Genomic DNA, 23,833 nt, shown 5'->3' with positions numbered 1-23,833 from the left:
ATTTGCACTATTAGTAATCCCATCTGTTAAAAAGATTTGGGGTTTTCTGTCTGGATACGTTTTATTCAACGTTTTAATTTGTACAGTATATCATATGTGCGAAATAAAGGAACAACAACATGTGTGTGTCACGATCAGAGTCAGAGGTGTGTAGGACCCAAGCGCAGGACAAGGCAGAGGAAGAGGCAGACACAAGGCAGGTCAAGTGCACGGTGGTTTATTAACCAAAAAACCAGGGGAGCAGGAACAAACACAGGAAAATAAACTAGGAACACTAGGAGCAAGGACATAACACTAGGACTAGGAAAATCAAGGAATCACGAGGAGCTAGACATACACTGACAACAAATTACGAACCCAATAAAGAACTGACAACACAAGGGCATACTTATAGACATGGGATAACTAGACACAGGTGAACAACACTCAAATCAAGAAAGGGATTGGCTGGGGGACTAAGAGGACACAGGTGGAAAACAAAGACTGATCACAATACAGGTTAGACAAGGCAGGTACAGAACTATACAGGGGCAGACAGGATGGCACAAAACAATACTACAAAATAAAAGGTACACAAGAAAACATAACATGTCACGGACCGTGACAGTGTGAACTAGGATGCATCATGCTACTTGAACAATATTGTGCTGCTACCTTGTGGCCACCTATCATAAATGCAGACATGAATACATTTAGTTACTATTACTGTATACTGGTAGTTGTATTTATAAGATTTGCTGTACTGTAGGTAGGCTGTACTGTAGGTAGCCTAACTGAAAAAAATATGAATCATATTTTGACATATTATTCTGGTTGCTTTGGGGTGTTGGGGTCCTATAGGCCAGTGGTTCTCAACCTGTGGGTCGGGATCCCCACATGATTTCCCTTAACTTCGCTTGTAATATGATTATTTTGGGGGGTTGCGCCCTGAAAAGGTTGAGAACCAGGCAACCATGTGCAAATATGATGTAAGTAAATTCAGACAGTGGGTGGGAAATGGTGCAGGACAATCAAAGTTATGAAAAAAACAAGGTTCTGTTCTACAAAAACGAATAGAATACGCACATCACTTGGTAGAGGTGCTGGGTTAGAAAGTGGGAGAAAAAGAAGAATAAACCCACACACTCATCTGCTCCAATTATAAATGTAACGACATTTCGAGCCAATAAGGCTCTTCATCTGGTCAAACTCGAGACGTGAGTAGCCTATGCGTTGTGAGCTTGCAGATCGTCGGTGCAGGAAAAAGTACAGGAAAAATCTCAAAGTACAGGTGAAAATATAGTACAGGTAAAAATCTCAGAGAGGGACGGATCGCCCCACAGCTTGGGAAGCCGTGGATATACACGGCTTAGCAAGCCGTGGACACTCGCTCTGTTTAAAAGTAGGCCTAATCCACCCACTTAAAATAGACACCCCACAGGTCATGTTATCAAATAATCAAATCAACATTTTACACATCCACAACAGTGGAAAAAGTACAAATAGAATAGAATCTATAGAGCAAATAATTCACATACCGGTAATCAGGTATTTTATCTTGGGCAACAATTAAGAGATATACATCTCATAGTTACAACTTACAATAAAGAAATTATAAAAAGTGGTTGATAGGAAAGTCCTCATTCATTCCTTTTGGAGACATCTTGTTTAGAGCATAAATCCAAAATGATTCTCACAAGGTTCAGTTCTACCCCTGACAGAAGAGTCGGACCAGGATTCCATGTGAATATTCCTCAGAATACTGTTAATTCTGCTAGCCTCATGGGCTGTCATGTGTCTGCCCTAGGTCTGAGGCATTGCCAAAATGTACTGTCTGTACATTGTCTCTCTTGCATCTCTCTCTCTCGGCCATGGTCTATGGAAGGTTGATAGTTTGTTCAGTCAAAACAGGCGCCAGTGCCGCGCCACCTCCCTTTGATGGAGTTAGCGGGAGGAGAAAAGGCAATATACTGAATATAGCCTACACAGGTTGTCATGTGGCAGTGGCACTGCCGCACTAGTGGCAGACAGGCAGGCAAGTGATTTTAACGAGAGAGTGTTTAGATTAGACGTGTCGGATCCTTAACTGTCTCAAAGAAATGATGGCTGAGGCTGAGTCCAGACGTGAACAAGAGGAAGAGTCGATAGATGGACGGGAGATACGGAACAGAAACCAGCCGACAGGTTGGTATACCCATGCTAATACTTTTCTGCTATGAAAGTATAATTAAACGATTCTACGTTTTTAGTAGGCTACAGCAGCTTTTACATAGGCTACACGCAGGACGCAGCGCATATGAAAATAATTTCAGCATGGCTAACCTATAGTGTTTTTCAGCCAACCCATTTAACGCAGCTGTTCAAGTGGAAACTGTCACCAGCAGTTCAATCAACAGAAGGATCGTAACTGACTTAACTTACTGACATGCTGCTGGCATAGCAGCAGCATGTCTAGTCTTTGATAGGCTATCTGAAGCAAGCAACCAATATTTTTTTGGAAAATAAAGTGGGAAAAATAGATTGACTTGTCAAATATGTCACTGGATTACAATATTCAAATGTCAGGGGAATGGAATTCAGGACAGATAGGCTGATTCATTTACAAAATCCTCATTGGATCGGATGTGACGGGAGTGGTTTCCAAACTGGGAACTCAACAAATTATTTTGGGGGTTCTCTAGGATGATTATAGCTAAGCTTAATTTTCTCACTCAACACAACAGCAAACAAACCAACATACAGTAGGTTATAAAAAGTTTATCTGCATTAAAGATGCAATTTAAGCATTACATTTAATTACTTTAAAACCATTTTAATAACAAATTGACCAAATTGTCAAATATTACATTCATGTCTAATAAACTGTTTATTAGACATAAATGTAAAACAGACATAAAACAGAGTACAGGCAAACACTTATTCCAAAAGGGAAAGCACAAAAAAAACATCCATGTGGTTTCCATTTAGGCTCTATGCAATCAATTGACATGACATGTCACATGATACAACAACTGTCTGGGGTCCCCAGTTCAAATATGATTTTTCACAGCCTGAAAACTTTGGGAACTAGAAGTAGCCTATGCCATCAAATAGCCTTAATACTTAAAACAAATTATATTTATTATATATTTATTTATTTATATTTATTTTATAGTGCCAACAGCCCCTGTTAAACCACACCCTACCCCGCCCTTTCCTACACAACCATCCACAGCCCAACCCCTATAACAGCTGTCTGTGTGACCTCGCATTTGGACAGGTGGGCTAGCTGCTTGTGGTTTATGTGGGTGAGCAATCTGTGTTGTATCTATTAATGTTTACAGAGGTATACAGTCATGTGAGGTCAGTGTTTTGGGTGAGTAGGGTTTTAGTGTTTATTCTTTGTGGAATGATCCCCTGAATGCAGAGTAAAGTTATCATGTTTAATTTGCATGTTATTTGCATATAATTCACACATGTAGCTCTGCTCATGTACTTATCCCAGGCAACACCTCTGTTTGTAATTAATTCATTCTGTGCTACTTTTTGCTAACATTTTCTAAATGTCCTCCAAATCATAAGATATGACTGGATTCAGAATGTCAAACAGTGGTGGCATGCTCCATTGATGAGGGGTTTCCTGTAGGCTCTGTGGTACCTGACGGTAATCTTGCATTCACACATCCACCCTTATCTTTCAGAGCAAAATATCATTGTGAGAATTTAATATTTGACTGCAGCACTCTGACAAGATCCCACAGGACTGAACGTAAAATCCACCTCAATGTGCTCCTTTGATGAAGTATTTTTAGTCTGTGACTGTGACAAATTAACTCTTCACTCATATCAGGACAGCTCTCGGATTACATACTATTACACTTACATGAAGGCATACCAGGCTATAATTCAGAGATAGGTGACATTGTAAGGATTTTGTAGCATTTGCCCTGGGTTGCATCTGCCCACATCAGAGATCGCATCAGGAATTGTCGATCTGTCTGGACAACTTCTAATCATCCATGACTAACAGTTCACGTCAGCACCTGTTATTCACAGGACAAGTCATCTGTCTGTCACACATTGTGTCTGCTTTTCATGTCAGGGCAAATCCTTTGAAACCGCTCCCTGCGTGCTTGACTCTGTCACTGTTTACAAGTCATTTTATGTTAATAACTGAAACTGGAATTGAAAACAGATAGGTGATCAAGTTTCCCTGGTTGGATGTAGCGCGTGGAAGGAACACGTTATTCCAACCAGTTCCATTCCCCTCCATCAGGTGCCCCGGCTGGCCAGGGGGAGGCAGTTTAGAGACCAGGATTACTGCATGTTTTTGTTAGGGTACCTACCCTAACCACTTTTATTAGACTGTAGAATGAGTTAATTCATCCATAGTACTGCGATACAAATACTTACACACACACACACACACACACACACACACACACACACACACACACACACACACACACACACACACACACACACACACACACACTTAAAGTGCAAGACCATTTGGTAAAGGTTGGGTTGTGTCGTTACCTTGCCATGATATAACTCCAAATATGGACAAGAAATCAAAAATTATTGCTCCAGTGATTAGGAATTGATCATTCAAAATATGCTGAGTTTGCTGACTTACATTGTACGTTGGGAATGATACCTTAGACTCTCGTAGATTTCGGGAAAAAAACATCCGTGACTGATATTGTCCTTCTAAATGCATGAGTTGGAGGTGATAGATAGCCTATTTCAACTCTTGTAGATGAATCTTAGGCTAGGTGATAGACAGACTACAGGTAGCAGCTGTCAAAGTGAAAGTAAGACTAGAGGTTAGCAATGAAGTCATGACTCATCATGACCAAACATCCAGAGGATGAGTAATGGTGTTTCTGGGGTGTGGCTGTAAATAAAATAGGGGAGAAGGAGGGGTGGTCCAACTATAAAAGATAAAAACTTAAACAGTAGCTGAAGGAAACAGACAAAACAGTGATAATCATTACTGTATTCCCAACCTGTTCTAGGATTCTAACTCACAACCTTTGAGTCCCGCCAAGCCCATGTGTTATTCCAATTCTGCTTTATTTCGATATAGTGAGAAACAGTCCAGCTATCCGGGAGTTGAACCGAGGACACGATATAGAAGGCATTTTGCATGTGGTATGCACCCTAACCATAATTGAGTCCCAAAACAAGCCCATTTATTTAAGTTTCATGCTATATCCCCTCAAGTAAAATGGATAGTATAGTATAGTTTATACAGCTATGGCATAGTTGCAGTCAGAGCCATCTACAAGTGGGAGTGCCTGTCCAGGGCTAATTCCGCAAACCATCTGACCGATCAGGGCCACATTTCTTGTGCATGCTCTATTTCTATTTGTTTACATTCACATTGCTAGAAATTGCTAAACAAGCTTTCAGTTTAAAACTACTTGACAAGAACTTTGAGATGTGTGATGCCGGCCCAAATCCAAAAAGAGAGAAAAAACCTGAACTACCGGTATCGTTCTATTAAATTATTAGCATATAGAACTACACAAGCATGCTACATGTTATATAGACAATAGACATGCATTACGTCATGATTCACCAGAAACCTGGATGGCTTGGTTCCATGCAGGCTTAAAATAATTGATATCAATATTTTTTGGAAATCTCTATGGGAAGAATATAATTATGGGTTTACAATATGTGGCACCACAAAACTGGCCACCACTGCTATGCCTATGGGGGGGAAAAGGGGAGTGGCAGAGAAATCAAGTGGGTCGCACCTGACACTTCCTGCATGACCGCATTCCAGTTGATCAGACTGGCCAAGTCAACAGTGGAGGAGCAGGATCTTTTGGGCTCTCTCTTTCTGTTGCTCTGCTGTCTGTGGGCGTGTGACAGTAGGTTTTATGCTCCTTGACACAGTATCAAACACAGTTGATGGAATAGGATGGTATTGGTGTGGGTTGTTTGAAGATGTCTTGAAGATTTATTTTTGAAGAGCAATTCTAGGAGCAGGTAGGAGCATTAGGGAATAATATCCCTCATTACATTAATACATTTACTTCAAAGTCACATCGTGTATTTTTAGGAGCGGACACCCAGTCAGCTGTTATGTCTCTGTTTAGTGGTTTGTGGCATGCTAATACACACATTCGTTATATGCAAATGTGGAGCGGTCTAAAACCATGTTGGGAAATACTTTCAATCTTTCTGAAGCTAAATGCATGTACCTCATCTATATTGCATAATATTTGCCAAACTATACGCAGGCATTCCCATGTTTGCCGTAGCCCCTCTCGGAACCCTACATAAAGCTTTTATGAAATTTGATTGTCGCTTTAGTCTACAAAATGTCAGAAACTTCAGTACCATTTGGGTTCTGCTTGTGGGGCTAGGTTTGCCGCTGAATAGTAACATGAGCCAGAGGTACGGTGGCAATAACTGATAACAAGCAACAGGTGTGACAGGTGGACTGTGTAACCTGCTGAGTCTGAGTACAACCAGCCATAGTTTCTGTAGTCTGAGGGCTTACCTCATCTCCATTATTTGTAAGATTTAGCTACAAATATGTTGTGTTTTGTGTGTGTGTGTGTGTGTGTGTGTGTGTGTGTGTGTGTGTGTGTGTGTGTGTGTGTGTGTGTGTGTGTGTGTGTGTGTGTGTGTGTGTGTGTGTGTGTGTGTGTGTGTGTGTGTGTGTGTGTGTGTGTGTGTGTGTGTGTGTGTGTGTGTGTGTGTGCGCGCGTGCACAGAACAGTTTATATCATTATGCTTGGTATCAGTCACACACCAGTCAGAGTCTGTATTTGAATTCCGCTCTGGGCACCAGTATCTATCTGTCATTGTTTGTTGACTTGAACCAGGCTACTGCCCTGTCAATGCAGGAAGTAATTACATCTACACCAGCACTAGGATTATTCCAGTTGACCTCATTTCAATCCTGTTTGATATGTCTGACCTCAGACAAAATAGTACTAGGACTATTATAGTAATGAGTATCATCCATTCCTTGCTTTTACTTTGCAGTGTATTTCTTTAACATGAAGTCAGAGTGAATGTCAGTGGTAAGCAGTTATCTAACTGCCTTGTTTGTTTGTCTTCACACAGACCGCTCAGGCAGGACCAAGCCAGATCACTTACATTCCAGGTATGTTGTCACTTGAAGTGAGTCATGAAGTTCCATAACATACTGCAAGGTTTCCCAAACTGGGAAGTTGATCTTCACCAGTCAACTGTGAAAATGTGAAAGTGAAACTGCGTTAAAGAGCCACTGTCCCTTTAATACCCTGATTTGCTGAGGGTGGATTTGTGAATGGAGCAAACAATGCACTGAGGAATGGACCAAACGCAATGTTTTTGTTGTTTGTAGACATACCAGGCTGCTGCCGGCCTGCTCCAATAATGTGCAGAACTCTGTGAAATTATGTAAACAACATTGCAGGTCTCAGTGAGATTATGTAAATAAATGTGAAAATGTCAGTGGAGTTATGTAAACAACGTTGTAGAGCTCAGTGACAGTGATACGCTTGCAGTGAGCATGGTTGATCTATTTATTTTTATTTCATTTTTTTAATTATTATTATTATTATAATTGTTGTTGTTATTATTAACTAGAGCGGTGCCCATTGGGCAATATAGCTGGTCTTGGAACGATGCAAGTTGGAAATGCATGCTGTCTGTGTCCCTTTCATGAAAAGAAAGCAGGGGCTCGCAACTCACTTTAAGATGCTCCAAACTTTATTTAGCGACAGGCAGGCAAAAAATACGATGTTACGGTCTTTGTCAAGTATACCACTGGAGTGAGTTGCGAGCCCCTGCTTTCTTCATTGTTCTGCTTTCATCGTTCACTGTTTCTACAGTTTTGGCTCAGCACCAATGGAGGATGTGTGACATTACGTTACTTTTCTCACCCTGTGACCCTTTTATGCCCATATACACAGTATGGAGTTATTTGTCAGGCATGCCGAAATATGGAGTCTATGCAGATTGTGATGTCAGAACAATCATTGCGATGTCAGAACAGGCCAGCTCCATGTATGGAGATATAGGGGTGATCAGGTCCGTGATGTCAGAACAGGCCAGCTCCATATATGGAGACATAGGGGTGATCAGGTCCAGACCCTGGGCAGAGGCTTTTGTGCTGGTTCTGGACAACGGTGTGTCCGACAGCACTGCACTCCCTGTGGGGGTGTGGAACATGTGTGTCGAATTTTAAGTGTGGAGAACGGTTCTCGAGTTATGTGGATTACATTTTAGATGTTTGTAAATACATCAAAGATGCGATTATAATCCATCTTTAATGGATAAAGCCTTGGCCTGGAAGAGAGATCATCAGGTGGTCCCCAACCTTCTTAGAGTCATAGATGATAATATTAATCGGCATCTGTCTTTACAGATAAACAAGCCCAAAGTAACAGCTTGAACAGCTCTACAAGAAAAAGGTATTCAAGTTAAATCTGACTTGCCTAAGCCTGCAGTGCAGATACCCTGTTACATGTATTTTTCAGAATGGACAAAAGTATTATAATTTTTCAATACAGAATGAGATCATATATCGACATCGGTAATATCGGTTATTGGCCATAACAGCAATTCATTATATCGTATATCGATATCGGCCAAAATGTCTCATCGGCACATCCCTAAAAATGACGAATGTTTAGTTTTTCAATGTAATGAACCAGATGGGACCATAAAGAAGGACAGGGAGCACTGTTCTTTCTCCCCAGATGAGTTACATCACCTGTTTAAAACCCTTAGGTGTCATTTGTGTTAACAACAGGTGACAGCAGACTTTTCATGGAGACCGTTGGTAGTACACCACATTAACTCGAAGCTTAATACAGAGAATAGTGTCATTTGTAATGGGAGAAGACCTGAGAATATAAAACTCACTTAAAAGTATTTTTTCCCCCAAAGTGTTAATTATGTTTTTGGTTTATATGGATACTGGTTGCGTATGTTGCGGTGGCTGTGTGGGTGGTACCATTCACCTTCATGTTTCCTTGAGGTTGGTGTGACTTGGATTTAAACGGGTATAGAATTGTTTTGTTTTTTTGATGTGCAAAGCTATAATTGATGGTTTCGATTACATGTAGACTGATTAATAGTTTTGTGTAGAAAGTGTTACAGATTTAGTACATTTGGCCTTTTATTTATATATATATATACACACACACACCAAACCTTACAGTGCATTTCCACATGCCGGTAGGCTTACTTTTAGCAGAACTGAGCAGAAATTTGATCTTCCAGATTAACAGGGTAAAAAGAAGACAGAGACCATGGGAAATCCCCAACATTGTATTAGAGCTGACTAGTGGTCTCTGTGTGAGGCTTCATAGAATCGCGTGTCCTATGTGTAGTGTGCAGCTTTGTGGCCTCAGGCTAGTTGAATGGATCCTTTTGAGAAGTGAGTCATTACCACCAGGTTACTAAACAACTCTTTGTTAGCATGAGCTCCACACACCTCAATGTTAATGGGATTCTCTCTCTCTCTTCTCTCTAGCCAAGGTCCTCTCTCCTCCATACGTGCTGCCATCAAGCGAAGTGAGTTTGTCAAGTTTGAGTCTCTACAGTATTCAAGAGCAATGCATCCATGTTGAGAATTGTAGTGTTATTGTAGTGCTAACAATGCTGCTCAGCTCAGACCAATGCAAGATAAACTTTCATGATCTTTTCTTTTTCTTCCCTCAGCAAAAACAATTACTCAGAGTGACCGCAGCAGAGAGAGAAGGTAATGTATTGGATATATTCTGCATAATTATGTAAAACATATGAGCAGCATAGCCTCATCTTGTGCAGCTGTCTTAGCATATGACATGTTGTATAGATCGATTCAGAAACAGGTCGCAGGCTCGCAGCGGACGTATTTCCTGTAGGCGGAGACTATATATCTGAGGTGTAAACTCACAGGTCTTCTACTACATTGAATGGTAGAGTGACTGATGTTCACTCAAACGTTACTCTTTTACCTGCTTTTCACTAACACTAACTTTACAAAGAGGCCCAGAACATCGGGATGAACCTGTATAGTTTATGGCTGCTCCAACAGTAGTGGCAACATTCAACTTTGGAGAAAAACGGAATAAAATAAAGTCAGTCTTACCCAATACCCAATCTTTCTGTTGTATGAACACAAGGCTGCTGTATTTTATACCTCATACTAAGCATTTAAAGTTTGAGGTATAAAGTACAGCCTGCGAGTTTACACCGCAGATATGTCATCTCCGACTACAGGAAATACGTTCGCTGCGACCAGGGGACCCGTTTATGAATAGGTCTATATTTACCACTGTTTCACCTGTAACAAGGAAAATATTTTACGTGGTCCTGCACATACTTAACACCTTTTTTGGCACAGCCAAAGGAAGGAATTCAACATGCGCCTCTTGCTTCCTTGTAGACTGTGGATATCTTTAGCGCAAAACACTAACTAATTATCTAGTTGTCTCATTCCTGAGCTGTTTTACTGACAACCACACGTTCCTACAGGAGACCAGAGATCACCATCCTCTCTGCAAAGCCACTAGCCAGTAGCACCTGGTTCCCAGGACCCTCTGGGGTTTTCCCTCCTCCTCTCCCATCCTCTCAGCCGAGCTGGTCTGGCAGCACCACAACTACTTCCAAGGTAGGTCTGATTGGTCCCCCAGGGAAGAAAAAAAGAACTTGAGTGTGTTTTGTAATTTACAGTATGTGTGTGAACTCTATCCGTTCCCGTGTCTTAGCCCCCGCCATCCTATGACCAGGTGATCAAAGAGAAGACACAAGAGGAGCACATTACCCGGCCAGTAGCGGCTCCCCGTAAATCTACGTGCATCACCAGCAGCTCCACCCAGACTGACCCTGTAAAGAACGCCTCTGCTGCCACTGACCCACAATGCACCCAGACTGACCCTGTAAAGAACGCCTCTGCTGCCACTGACCCACAATGCACCCAGACTGACCCTGTAAAGAACGCCTCTGCTGCCACTGACCCACAATGCACCCAGACTGACCCTGTAAAGAACGCCTCTGCTGCCACTGACCCACAATGCACTGCAGCTCCACAGTCCACAGAGAGGAAATCAGGTAGTGAGTCATATATCGTCGCTGATGGGCAGAGTGTATGTCCAAAACGTTTGGCCATACAACTAAAGTTAAGTTGGTGAGGATCGTCTATGATAGATTATCACCCAGGCACTCATCGTTGATCAAGGTAATCCAGTTAGGCAATGCATTCCGAGCCTGTAGATCTGCTATTTTCCCTATTCTTGAAATTGTTTTGACACATTTTTGAAAATATTCTGCCTACAAGCTCAAAATAGGGACGACAGATAGGAAGTGGATAACTTAACCCATTTAGGACAGCAACCGGTGGTGGTTGTTGCCATGTACAGCATATAGCAACAGTATTCTTTTGTACATTTTTAAATAAGTTTTTCTGAAATCTTATATAATATGGCTAATATGGTCTTTCCATCTGTTTCTTCACAGTTAAAACGCCTCGAAAACCACCAAGACCATCATTACCTAAACCTTCATGCAGCGAAACTAGTGCTGGAACGGATGCATCTCCTCACAAGCAGGCAGTTGCAACCACCATAACCTCTACCAACACTGAGAGTCTCGCTGACCTTGAACCCAACCCCCCAGACTCCACGCACACAACCAGCATCAGATCTGTCACAGTACACTGGGATGTTTACAGAGAACAGTCTGCAGAATCTGTTCCCGTTACATTAGACTCGCTACATTTCCCCGCAGAACCTCCTCCTGTCCTCACACAACACCCTGTTCCACTTCCTCGTCGTTCCAAAACCCTCAAGCAGCCAATCAAGGCTGACGTCAAAGTTCAGACATTGATCAGATTCAGTGAGAATGGCGACAGCGACGTTCTGACTTCTCGCACTGACCCTAAAAAGCTGCAAACTAATAAATATTTAAAGGAACTGTTGGAGGTGTTCATCGTGGACAGCCAATACGAGCAGAGCTCAGACGCTGATGACCATTTAGACGATAGTGGGCAAAGTGAACATCTGCACATTATGCAGGCGCGTATCCTGGCCTTCGAAAGCCAGGTGTGCAATGATGGGGGAGATGGGGTAGAACCTATCAAACGGCCACAGCCTCGACCCAGAAACCTACAAAACAGGCCCCCTGTCGCCACCAAGCCTTCTGTAACCCCCAAACCTTCAGTCAAGTACCACAATGGAGAAAACCACAATCAAGAGGCGTCATTATTCCCCCAAAGTCCCACCCCAGCTCCTAAACCTCAGCCTCCAAAGAAGCCTGTGGGACTGTCACGCACAGAGGAACCAGAGGCCGTGCCCTCCAAGGTGGCACTTCTGCCCCCCGCACGGCGTTCTGTAGTCGTCAAAGCCAAATGTTTTCACATCCAGGATGAGGACACGACTCTTCCACTGAAGCCTCCTCCTAAGGAGCCCCTTAAACCCAACCTGAATGTCAACAATCACAACTCCACCTCTCTGGTCAGGGAGAATGAATATGTGGAAACTCCCACAAGTAAGCATTAATTTAGACCACTGGTTTCCAAACACTGGGTCGGGACCCATTTGTGGGTCGTGGACACATTTTTATGGGTCCTTTAATTTATTTATTGTTTCCAAAATGTTGTTTTTAATTATTATTATATCAAAACATTTTCAAAAAACATTCCCTCAACAAAATGAGACCAAGAGATTGGTCGAATCAGACTCCCTTGATCGATTAGTTGACTATTCGGCTAATGATCAAGGTCAGGCCTAGAGCATACTTTAGATTAACCCATTGATACCTTCTGGTGCAACCTATATGTTGTTTTACCTTTGAATCTGGATGCTACGTCTGTGTCTCATTAGTTATTGCTATAGATGTGGCATAAGGTTTTCAGAAAAGTTAGGTTAGGTTTTAGAAGGCATTTTTAGAATCGGGTCTCAATGGGTTAACTAAGCCAGACCCATTAAATCAACAAGGTAAAGTTCAGACGCATATAAAAGAGTAAAGTAGTGAGTCAGTTGTCATTTTGTGTCTGTAGAGCCTACCCCATTGAAACCTCAGCACAGTGTGGACAGTGCTGCCAGCAGACAGGGTGTAACGAGAAGACCCACCACCATCAGAGTACCCAGCAAAGCTGGCCAATGTGAGTCTCTCATCTCTGTTACTTTACATTGTAGGGCTGGATATTGGCAAGAATGTTGTTGTATGAGGTGCATCATTGTGATCCATTGTGATCTTTTGTCACAAATTGAGAAGAAATGTAATGGTGTAAACAAAACTCAGTACATAAGTACTCGGTACAACGGTTTACTCGGTACAACGGTACAACGGTTTACGACTTTGAGTAGAGCAGAGTATTTGTATTCAGTATGGTGAATGAAGTTAGGTTAATACTCCCACATTCTGCAACCACAATATGTTAATTATAAATCAACATGTATGAAAACGTGCGTGAAAACTGATTCAGCATTGTGAGTTAGCTGTATCTGTTTAAATGCTGGCCCTGGGAGCTGTGCTCATTTGTGCAAATGGCAAATCAAGTCTATTGACCTTTTATCTTCTATTCTGTCAAGAAAGAAAGCGGATAAAGGTAGTACAACAACATGGAGTCAACTCACTACATTATACGTTTTTAGGAATTTAAGCTTTTTCAGAGACACTTTTTTGCAGTTCAAAATAACTTACCAAGCAATATTTCACCTATCTTAGATGAGTTGCTGGACTTCTCCGCTCCTCCTCCCCTGCCATTCCAGAAGCCTGTAGGCTCCCTACCGCCTCCTGTGGCCCACAAACCAAGCCTTGTTCCTGTCATCTCCTCCACAGTAAGAGTAGTCACTGAAGAGTGGCCTGCTTAATTATGATCCATATTTATAGACATTTTTACTATTACAGTATCACAAAATTGTATTTGTATCTCTAATGAAGCTGATTAGCTGCAGACATTGCTGGAAAAAAAATGCTTTAACATCTTTTATTATTATTATGATGTGCTTATACACTGTAATGTGTACTGGATGTCTCCTATCTTTTACCTGGACTGCCAACACCCACCTGCAGCTCCTCCAGTATTTTATATGGACACAAAGCAGCCATTGTGTAAACAACTGCCTACTGTAGAGTTAGAGCTATCTGGCTGGTCAGTCTGAAGTGTGTGTGTGTGTGTGTGTGTGTGTGTGTGTGTGTGTGTGTGTGTGTGTGTGTGTGTGTGTGTGTGTGTGTGTGTGTGTGTGTGTGTGTGTGTGTGTGTGTGTGTGTGTGTGTGTGTGTGTGTGTGTGTGTGTGTGTGTGTGTGTGTGTGTGTGTGTGTGTGTGTGTGTGTGTGTGTGTGTGTGTGTGTGTGTGTGTGTGTGTTGTATGAATAATAAACATCACAAGTTGTATACATTGTATAGTGTTTGCTGGGGTTTATGGTTTCAGGCCACTGGGAATAGAAGCAGTAAGCCTGTTTTTACACCTGATCATATCTGTGGACTAACAAAGACATTTTATGATGTACAGGAGTCCTTCAACACAGGGCCGGAACCGACCCTGCCTCCTCGGTGAGTGAAACAATACGCCGATTCACAATACACCGATTCACAATCTTAGTTGATACATATTCTGTCAATTATATTTATATGTAGCTATATACATACAGTATGTGCACCAAAATGTACAAAGCAGAGCTTCCATACATTGGCAGTCAAAGCCGTATTCAAAGAAGAAGAAACGGAACACCTAACTCAATGATGAAGGTCTCTTTAGGACATGAGGTTGCTTCTTGCAGATGGATATTATAGACTGATATTACCATGATTGAGTCAAGCACCCGGGGTTGTGTTCACACAGAAGACGCTGTCTGCAAGCCCGACTATAGGATCATCAGTGCCAGGAAAGCCATGCATGGGTCTGGCAAGCAGATTTCAAAGTTTAGAATCTTTATCGGTTGCCTCTAGTAAACCATCCCGGTCGTGTGAATTCAGATTATCATTTGTCTTCTGCAGACTGGTCTGGCCGCAAAGGCTAGGGTGTTTTGCTGAAACAAAACAAGAGATGGAAGAGCCAATTGGCATCAGTCAATCACAGGGCCCTGAGCACAGATGCTGATTTCCTCTTCCACTTTTTTGTGTGATTGTTTACCAGGCTACTTTATAGGTACACTAGAAATTACATTCCTGGTGACTGACAAGGTTGTTCATGGATCTTTCATATGCCAAATAGTGTTCAACAAACCAACACATTGTCACTCCCAACTCATTACTTACTGACTCTTGGTCAAGACCCCTTGCATCCCCCCATTATGTGTTTCCTAGAACTGGAGATCTGAAAAATATCATTAACATGTGATTTTATATTATTTTGTATTATTTCCACACAGCTCAAAGGTATATTAATGACATAGTAAAATGTTGAAAATGGTTCCCCTTTAACACAATTCGAGTTGTATGCATATAGGAAGAGAATAGTAAATTATCTGTCCATCGGACACAAAAGGTTATATGTTGTTTTGATTAAATGTCAATATATGCCAATTGACCTAATCGGTAATCCTGGGCGCTTCTCTCCCGTTGCCAACCTGGGGAGAGCCCTGAACTACTTCCTTCAATGTATGAGTGAGCAGGCCGCTTCTTATCACCTTAAAGGGGGAGTTTCCCCAGGAGGACGTAGCGCGTGGAACGAACACATTGTTCCAACCAGTTCCTTTACCCTCTATCAGGCGCCCCAGCTGACCAGGGGGAGGCAGTATAGAGGCCAGGATTACTGCATGTTTTTTTTGTGAGGGTACTACCTACCCTAGGGGACAACTCCACACAGAAAGACCCTTTTGCCAACCCCACCTAGTGTATGGGCACTGATGACCCTGAATTGAAGTGTGCTGTTGTACAAATAAATATAAACAAAACTACTGTCTGTTGATTTGTTCCAGACCTAGTGGAGGGAGGAGCCTCCCACCTCGCCCGCCAATGGCCAAAGCAGGACCTGGAAGACCGCCTCCACCCCAGCTTGACGAGGCAGGAGCATCCAGTTCTACAAAATCAGCTCTGTTGGAGGCTCCACCCAAACCTCTATCTCACATCCACAAACCCAAGAGGAAAGGTCCTGTGTTGCCCCCAAGGCCCAACCCTGGGCACCGTCTCTACAACAAATACACGGTGAGAGACCCAACACTGGTGGTTTCTCATGTGGTGTAGAACTGTGGTGTTTGCCTAGAAGTAGTGTACTTTCATATCCTTTTATGTGAAGTCCCAGGCAGTACGTCTTCCTGACCTAAGACTGAATCATTACAATTCAGGCTTTTAGCAGACACTAATCCAGATTTACAAAGTAAAAGTTCAGACAAAATGCCATGAACATTTGTCAGCAACAAAAGTCAAGCGGTCAAGGAATTGGAGAGAGGATAGGTTGGGTGGGATATTAACAAGTAAGCATCTTTCCTCCTGTGCCTATTGTTTACTACTCTCGACTGAAACATTCAATTGTCTGACTTATGAAAGCTATCTACACTCCTTCAAAAATATCACTACTTATGTGTTCTAATTGTTGTTCCCCCAGCTTGAACTCCCTCATGGAATTACAATCTTTGACTATAATGGGACCAATACAGGGGAACTCTCGTTTCAGGTGACCAAGACAAGTTCTTACCATTTATTGCAAACTACTTCATTTAATTGTCACATCTCATGTTTACATGACACGATTTCTGGGTGGAATCAGTACATTCATGTCATTCAATGTATCTCGGTGTAAGATCTGTAGTAGAGACATTTTTATTATCTTCTCCAACAGAAAAATGAGGTACTCGTGCTGATTGAGGACCTGGACCATGGCACATTTAAATGCCAGGTAGGGGACGCCAGTGGTCGAGTCCAGAAGTCCCACATGAAGATCATCACACCTCTGTCATCGTCTGTCCTTGCCAGGACTCACCCACAGGTAAACACCCTCAGCACTACAAGGCAGACACACACACACACACACACACACACACACACACACACACACACACACACACACACACCTCTAACTATAGCATTGTTTGTCTTGTTCCCCATACAGGACGTCGGTTCAGTTGGTTCTGGCACAGACAGTTGTGGAATCAAGGTCCAGGTTCTGCATGATTTTGACCCAGGTAACATTTCTTCTGTGCTTTTTTTCCTAAATCCTCCCAGTCCACGATCTGGAGAAAGTGATCCATATTCATGGATGTAATGTAATGTACAGGTAATGTACAGGAATTGCTACTGTAACTCTATGCTCTCATGATTGCAGCTTGTGTAAAATTCCGCTATTAGACTCTTGACTGGCTAGGTAGGCGGGATCACATCATATTATTTTCACATCACCCCTATACTGGCTTTCCTTCATTGGGTTCCAGTCATACACAGGGCTGATCTTAAAGTTTAAAGTTTTTGTTTAGCCCTGAATGGACCTGCTGCACCTTAAACTCTGCTCTACTCCACTCCCTCGACACATCTAGGTCAATCTGCTGACACAATGCTTCTCACACTCAGTCTTCTGGCTATAATGGTTCTGGCTGAAGCAAAACGGTGATCGTGCCTTTTTGGTTTAGCTTGTTTAGCTTTCCGATTAAGTTCTGGACACTTTTCAATCCAGACTTAAGACATACCTGTTCTCGCTGGCCTTTGAACCATTTTAAACCATTATCCATGCCATGCAAGCCCCTTTTACTATATACTGAAAGGATGGTTCTAACTACCCTTGTAATATTTACTTTGCTTGTGAACAAGTACGGGGACTCACGGAATACACACAATAGTTTACAAATGGAATAACCTATACGAGTATGCCTTAAATATCAAATACATTTGCAGTTTTTATTTTATTTGATTCCACTAGTAGATAGCAGATGTGGTTGAAATGTGTATTGTGTTTTTCAGAGGGTCCAACAGAATTGAGGCTGAAGGCCGGAGACGTGGTTAACATGGTGGAGCAGGTGAACAGTGAATGGTACAGAGGAACATGCAGGGGTTCTTCTGGATTCTTCCCTATCGGCTATGTCAAAGTCCTGGTGAGATTCAACAATGGTGTTGCTCTTTGGTGGGGTCAGCACACCACAACATCATTGTAAATGAAAATAAATAAATAATAATCCTTCCTTCAATCAGTTGAAGAAGACGCTGTTCACCCTGTCATGGTCCATCCACACGCAGACTGACGGGTTGCATGAGGGAAATCAGTGTTTTTTCGTATCGGCAGAGTTTCACATCAGCAAATCACTGCTGTTGGGGAGAAAGTTATTTTGGTGGAAAAGAGGCGATTATAGCCTGACACTGAGACTGAATTTTCTGAATCGCCAGAAGATATTTCTTTAATGGTAGCGATTCAGGGCTGGAGCCAGGCTAGGGCCATTGTGTTGCATGTGCTGTTTGGGAACCTCGACTGTTAAAGAAACCAATTCTATTTTTCTTGTTCAATTAGTCAAATTCTTCAGCATCTGTCTCTGAGAAGAAAGCAAAGCCAGCTGCTACAACAATCAGGTAACAGTGACACATTAACAAATACATTAACATCAGTCATTCAACACAACTTTTCAGATAACTATCAAGGTCAAAACATGCCCTTTTAATAAATAAAGGCCTATTTTTGTATTACTACAGATTCTGTTGTTTTTTCACAACAGTTTGAAAAAGCCATTGTGTATTGTGTTTGAAGTGGTCCGAGGTGCATGGCGCGGTTTGACTTTGAGGGGGAGCACAGCGACGAGCTGTCCTTCTGCGAGGGAGACGTGATCAGACTGCAGGAGTACGTCGGAGAGGACTGGGCACGGGGACAAGTCGGAGTCTTCAGTGGAATATTTCCTCTCAACTTTGTAGAGGTGATCCAGGATCTGCCTCCGCCACCAACTCAACAGCCGACCACCCAGCCCACCAAGATGGCACTGCCTGGTGAGACCGCCTCAAATACATAATAAATAGTTAGATTCAATGTCATTCACTGTTTTCTTCTTTGTACAAAGAATTCAATTTGGTTGCTCGCTCTTTACACATAATAAAACAAATATTAAATATTAAAGTATAGAAATAGGCCTATACAAAAACATGCATTCATGCATACACGCATTATGTACTAATGTACATACCGGTACTACTTTTAATAGGTTAATCGCTTACTTAAAAGTACTGTTCATGTTCGCTTAGCACTAACTAATTTGTGTTGTTTTCATCCTATTTAAACCCAACGTAGCTTGGGTCTGGGAGATTATTCTAAAGTTAACTATTGTAAGGCAGGGTCAACTTATAAAATGTTACAATGACCAAGAATGTAAACGTGTTAATCATTTTAAATGTGAAGATTCAGAATGCATCGACGTATGAACCGTGGTACTGCATACATTGTTAGTCTTTTGCCCCTCAAACTCAACAACTAAACGACTGTTCTATATTTCAATGAGCTGCCATTCATCCTTTTTCCCTTTGTGTTGGTGTTGGCTGGCATTTCCTGCAGTGGCATGCCTGGAATCTGTGCATCTGTTTACGTTTCATTAAAAGTGCTGTGTGGTCACTAGGATTCGGGACAGCAAGCCTGAATGACCGATACACTGTCTAATGCAGTGTTTTCATACAGGCAGTAGTGTAGTGGCGAGTGCTCCTACCCACATACAATCTCATTCAGTTATATGCCAAATAACTGTGTTGTGCAGTTATTTGCTTGTCTTAAATTCTGCTGCACTAGTATAACCATGGTGTTGGTGTGTTTTCTTTTCTTCCTAGGAATGGCTGCTTCATCCAGTACTCTGTCTAAGTCCACTAAATCCATCCAGGTAAACTACTTGATTTTCCATTTATATCACAAACTTCAGCATCAGAGAAAGGGTGTTCAGCCTCTACCAGCACCTCCAGTGAAGGACGCCGTGTCACTCCCAAAATCATTTTAGAACGCATCTAACGGCACTAATATTTGAAGACACAATACAAAGGAGTATTTACCTAATGCAGGTTAAAAGTACACAAATGCATAATGAACTAGAAAAAGTGCTCCTCGAGCACAGGTCAGGGAGGTTATTTTGGTCTCCTGGTGCCACTATAATAGGCCAATGTGAAAAGGGTGCCATTTCTTCTTACAACTATGAATACTTTTTCTCACTACAAATGTAATGTTTCAGGTGGTGAAATACTCCTTTTACTTAGACATACTAATGGGGCCACACAGAATATTAGGAAAGTGCCCCATATTGTGTCAAAGCAGAGGTACTATACATACATGGTCCCGTTCTTTTGCTCTATGTTATCGGTTTCAACAAGTACATATTAGCCTATGCATAATAGAAGCATAATTGACGATATGACAGGGGTTTGGTTGCCATGTCAATTATGTTATGTTGTCAAAGCAGCTTGCGCAGTGCATTGTGGGACATTCACAGCAGCATCACATCCACTGTTGCATACTGTATGTGTGTTGCTCAGTAACACAAACAGCAAACCCTCCATTGCTCTATTGTCATTCCAGGCCTCTCAGTCAGATCTGGAATGGGTTGTGGCTCTTTATGACTTCACTGGACAGAAAGAGGGAGACCTTTCGTTCCAGCAAGGAGACAGCATTCTGGTCACCCAGCACATCGATGGAGAGTGGAGCTCCGGTAGACTCAATGGCAGAGAAGGGATATTCCCTACAGCCTTCGTTGAAAGCAGCATTGGTACTGTACAAACATAGTGATCCTCTTTTTCTGTTTACCATTACTTGAAAACACGCGCACACACACACACACACACACACACACACACACACACACACACTTCAGTGTATCTTTTTTTTTTTTTTTATAATATTTGTTTTATTTGGAAAGTGCATTGTATTACATACATCATTTCAACAAAACGACACAGGAGCATTTCCCAAGATTTTCTTCTTTTCCTTTTTTCCCCACCCCTCTTCCCTCCCTCATCCCCCCTCCATGCGGCACCATCTCCAATGTCTCTGTATAGTATAGTCCTTTTTCTACAGGCATCGAGTCCGCACTCAAACAGAGACAGACAAGGCAGTAACACTACAGGTGGTACATTTCAGGAGGACAAAAAAAAAGAAAGAGTGGGCGGAGACTTCAGTGTATCTTAAACCAGTAAGACGCCCTGAGGGCATCTGCCTGGGTGATGGCAGACTGCTGGGCGAGCCTTGGCACTTTCGCATGGGGGGGGTCAGATCAACATATGGAATGAATTCTGTACTGGTCATATATGGAGCGTCTCTTGAGTGTACAGGGTTTGTTGAGTTCAGATCAACATATGAATGTCATATGGGCTTAATATTGATGACATCAGGGATCTCCATAATGTCATGTGATGTCACGAGGCATGCCCTATATATGGCGTCAGTCCGTGACGGATGGACGGACTGACTGACGGACAATGCACGTTTTCATACTAGTAAATGCGACCTGTGGTCGCAACAAGGAGTGAGATTTATAGTGCCCACATCATGGTGTTTGGGGTGTTACTTTTTTTAAACTTGAACTCTGTGTGTAGGAGTATTATATTGTGAATTTGTGATATTATACTGCACCATTACAAATTTACAATGAATGACGTTCCATGACCCAGTGTATTTGATATATCCCTCTGTCACCAGGCCAGTCATCAGGACTGGACCATCAGCAGGTTGGAGGTGAGACAAGTGGAGCGAGAGCCAAGGCTCTGTATGACTTCACCTCCGACTGCGACGAGGAGCTCGCTCTGCAGGTGAACACTTTTTGTAATAAAATCAATAATTTGGAATAGACAACTATGTATATGTAGTATGAAAACAGTAGAGGGTGATGTAGGCTTGTGAATTTCATCAATTCACAGATCTTAACATATCCAATGATAAGCAAAATCTCACACAATGGATATTGCAGTAGTTCTCAAACCTTTTTTATTTAAAGGAAAACCCATAACCACTCCATTGTGATCCATTTGTACACTCTGACCTCCATTTGGAACCCCCTCAAATATCCGTGAGCGTCCCTGGACCCCACTTTGACAACCTCTGAAGTAATTTATACAGTGTATACAGGGTAATATAGTTCAACTAGCCAATCTAAATCGACATGTTGTGAGCTTGTATTTTAAAAGGTTTTTTTAAATAGTAAACAATGGCAATTAAGTTTAGGGATAAGGGTTAAGGGGTGGTGCAAGATATAGCCCATAGTGTAATTTCTTCTATTCCCTTTCTTTATTTCCAGGCTGGGGACATTATCACCAACCTGGAGTCCATAAATGAAGAGTGGTTCCTGGGTGACCTGCGAGGAAAGCGGGCCTTGGTTCCTAAAGACTATGTCCAAGTACTGGGATAGCACTGAACAAAGTTCAGACCAGAACACAAAGGCAGACAGTGGAGACTGTCACTGAGACCCGTTATGTGCCTGAGATACTGTACATTCTGACTGAACTGAAATATGAGAACCTGTGAGAACAAAGAGAACTGCTTTCCCAGTGGAAATCTGCAGTGAAGTGCCTTCTCTACTGAAATGCAGTATTTTAAAACTTTCCAAGCAGTATGATTCATTTGTCTGACATTAAGAGGTATTGTGAATGATTGTTTTCCATGTTATTTATCATATTGAAAATAAATTAAACTGTCATGTAATTGTTGACTTCATTGGAAATTGTGTATGTACTCAAAGCCAAAGTTGAAAAATTGTCCAGAATTCTTGACCACCGTGACAAAACCATACTGTTATAGAGGGTATATGCAACTATGCACATGACAACATCAGAGGAAGTTATGTGGGAATGCCTGAGTGGCAAACTACTTTCTGGCCTTGACAGCCCATACATTCAAACAAGTCTATCTGATTGCATTAAACGTTAAACTCACTATGCCACTCACTTTATGCATGCTCATACCCTATTTACATTAGATATCAGAATTAGTTTATTTTATAACTCAATGTGCCACAGAGGCTGGCTATATTCAAGCTCATTCTAAGCCAGAAAAAAAACATTTCAAATTTGTCCCCTCTATACATAGAGTACAAATGTGTTAATGAGTGAAATCAGCAACATACATTGACCTTCACAGAAATGGACATCTACAGTTGCACCATCTAGTGGCCACAAACTGACCTGCAGTATATTTCATAGTTTTTCAGGGCTTTAGAGATGGGTTGCCGTGGCCCTCACATTTAACAATTTCTTTTGAATTAGCCCTACAAAAGGTCAGAATTGATCTAATAGTTTTAGTCTAAAATTAAAGTACAATTTGGTCAGGGATCCTTTTAAATCCATTTCTTTTTAACATAACCATGGGGCTCAAGAATCCACTCCTGAATGAAGTGCCTGGTGCTGAGAGACTGGTGGTGCAACAGGCCCGGACAGGAGTAAACCCCACAGAGCTTAGTCCTTAGTACTGATCATGCCAGCATGATCAGTACCTCCCAATACTGGCAAAGTAGTTCCGGCTCAACGGATTGTGGCCCTGGTTTTTCCCCTAATGGGACTGATTGAGGGAAGCTACTGGGACGTAAGTCGGGACTTGATCAACCTGGCTGGGTCACCCGAGTGACAGGTATGATGTTGCAAGACCTGAAACAAAATAACCTTAGAGGATACATCACTGAGGTGAGGATATGCCCCAGGTGCATCCATTGCCCTCAGTAACGGGTCACTCCAGCTCCAATAATAAAATAGGTTATCAGTCACCAATATCATCCAATCAGCAGCAACAGCTTTTTTGTTTTTAAGAGATCCAATTTTAGCAGCCATTTTCACTTCCATTCATCCAATCTTTTCAGGTATAAGTTGGTAATTGGTATTAGAGTGGAAAATGCATCTTACAGGAGCTGGAGAAACGGGGAAATTCAATTACTGAATATACAATAAATTATACACCCAAGATCAGAAGCAAATTTAACTGAGAAATTCAATTTTGCAACCAGTGGTGAGAAGTTCAGATAGTTATATTGTATAACATTGTGTAACCACAAAGTTAGGTAGTG

The 23,833-nt window shown here is 42.0% G+C and overlaps 1 protein-coding gene across 1 annotated transcript; it reads left to right on the top strand.

Annotated features, from left to right (window-relative positions):
* The first annotated feature begins 2,089 nt into the window (after positions 1 to 2,089).
* Positions 2,090 to 22,480, top strand: sh3d19 (SH3 domain containing 19). Its single transcript, XM_080760636.1, has 22 exons — positions 2,090 to 2,163; positions 7,051 to 7,090; positions 8,339 to 8,384; positions 9,452 to 9,492; positions 9,640 to 9,679; positions 10,438 to 10,573; positions 10,671 to 11,013; positions 11,419 to 12,447; positions 12,959 to 13,063; positions 13,630 to 13,742; positions 14,419 to 14,459; positions 15,827 to 16,052; positions 16,453 to 16,521; positions 16,687 to 16,833; positions 16,957 to 17,029; positions 17,799 to 17,929; positions 18,340 to 18,398; positions 18,574 to 18,806; positions 19,632 to 19,681; positions 20,368 to 20,554; positions 21,484 to 21,593; positions 22,079 to 22,480. The coding sequence occupies exons 1-22, from the start codon at positions 2,128 to 2,130 to the stop codon at positions 22,187 to 22,189; spliced, it is 3,366 nt and encodes a 1,121-aa protein (XP_080616762.1). The 5' UTR covers positions 2,090 to 2,127; the 3' UTR covers positions 22,190 to 22,480.
* Positions 22,481 to 23,833: the final 1,353 nt, after the last annotated feature.

This window comes from Protomyctophum bolini (genome assembly GCF_963924005.1).
Source record: "Protomyctophum bolini genome assembly, chromosome: 3".
Classification (NCBI taxonomy): domain Eukaryota; kingdom Metazoa; phylum Chordata; class Actinopteri; order Myctophiformes; family Myctophidae; genus Protomyctophum; species Protomyctophum bolini.
Note: the sequence above shows the minus strand (reverse complement) of the source record. Positions and strands in the feature narration are given on the sequence as shown.

What these genes read in the sequence shown, in the direction of transcription:
- sh3d19 (XM_080760636.1), top strand. Translation starts at nt 2,128, where the DNA reads ATGGACGGGAGATACGGAACAGAAACCAGCCGACAG. An exon ending in ATATGTGGAAACTCCCACAA is followed by an intron (nt 12,448 to 12,958) that starts GTAAGCATTAAT and finishes TTGTGTCTGTAG; the next exon opens with AGCCTACCCCATTGAAACCT. An exon ending in CCAGCTGCTACAACAATCAG is followed by an intron (nt 18,399 to 18,573) that starts GTAACAGTGACA and finishes TTGTGTTTGAAG; the next exon opens with TGGTCCGAGGTGCATGGCGC.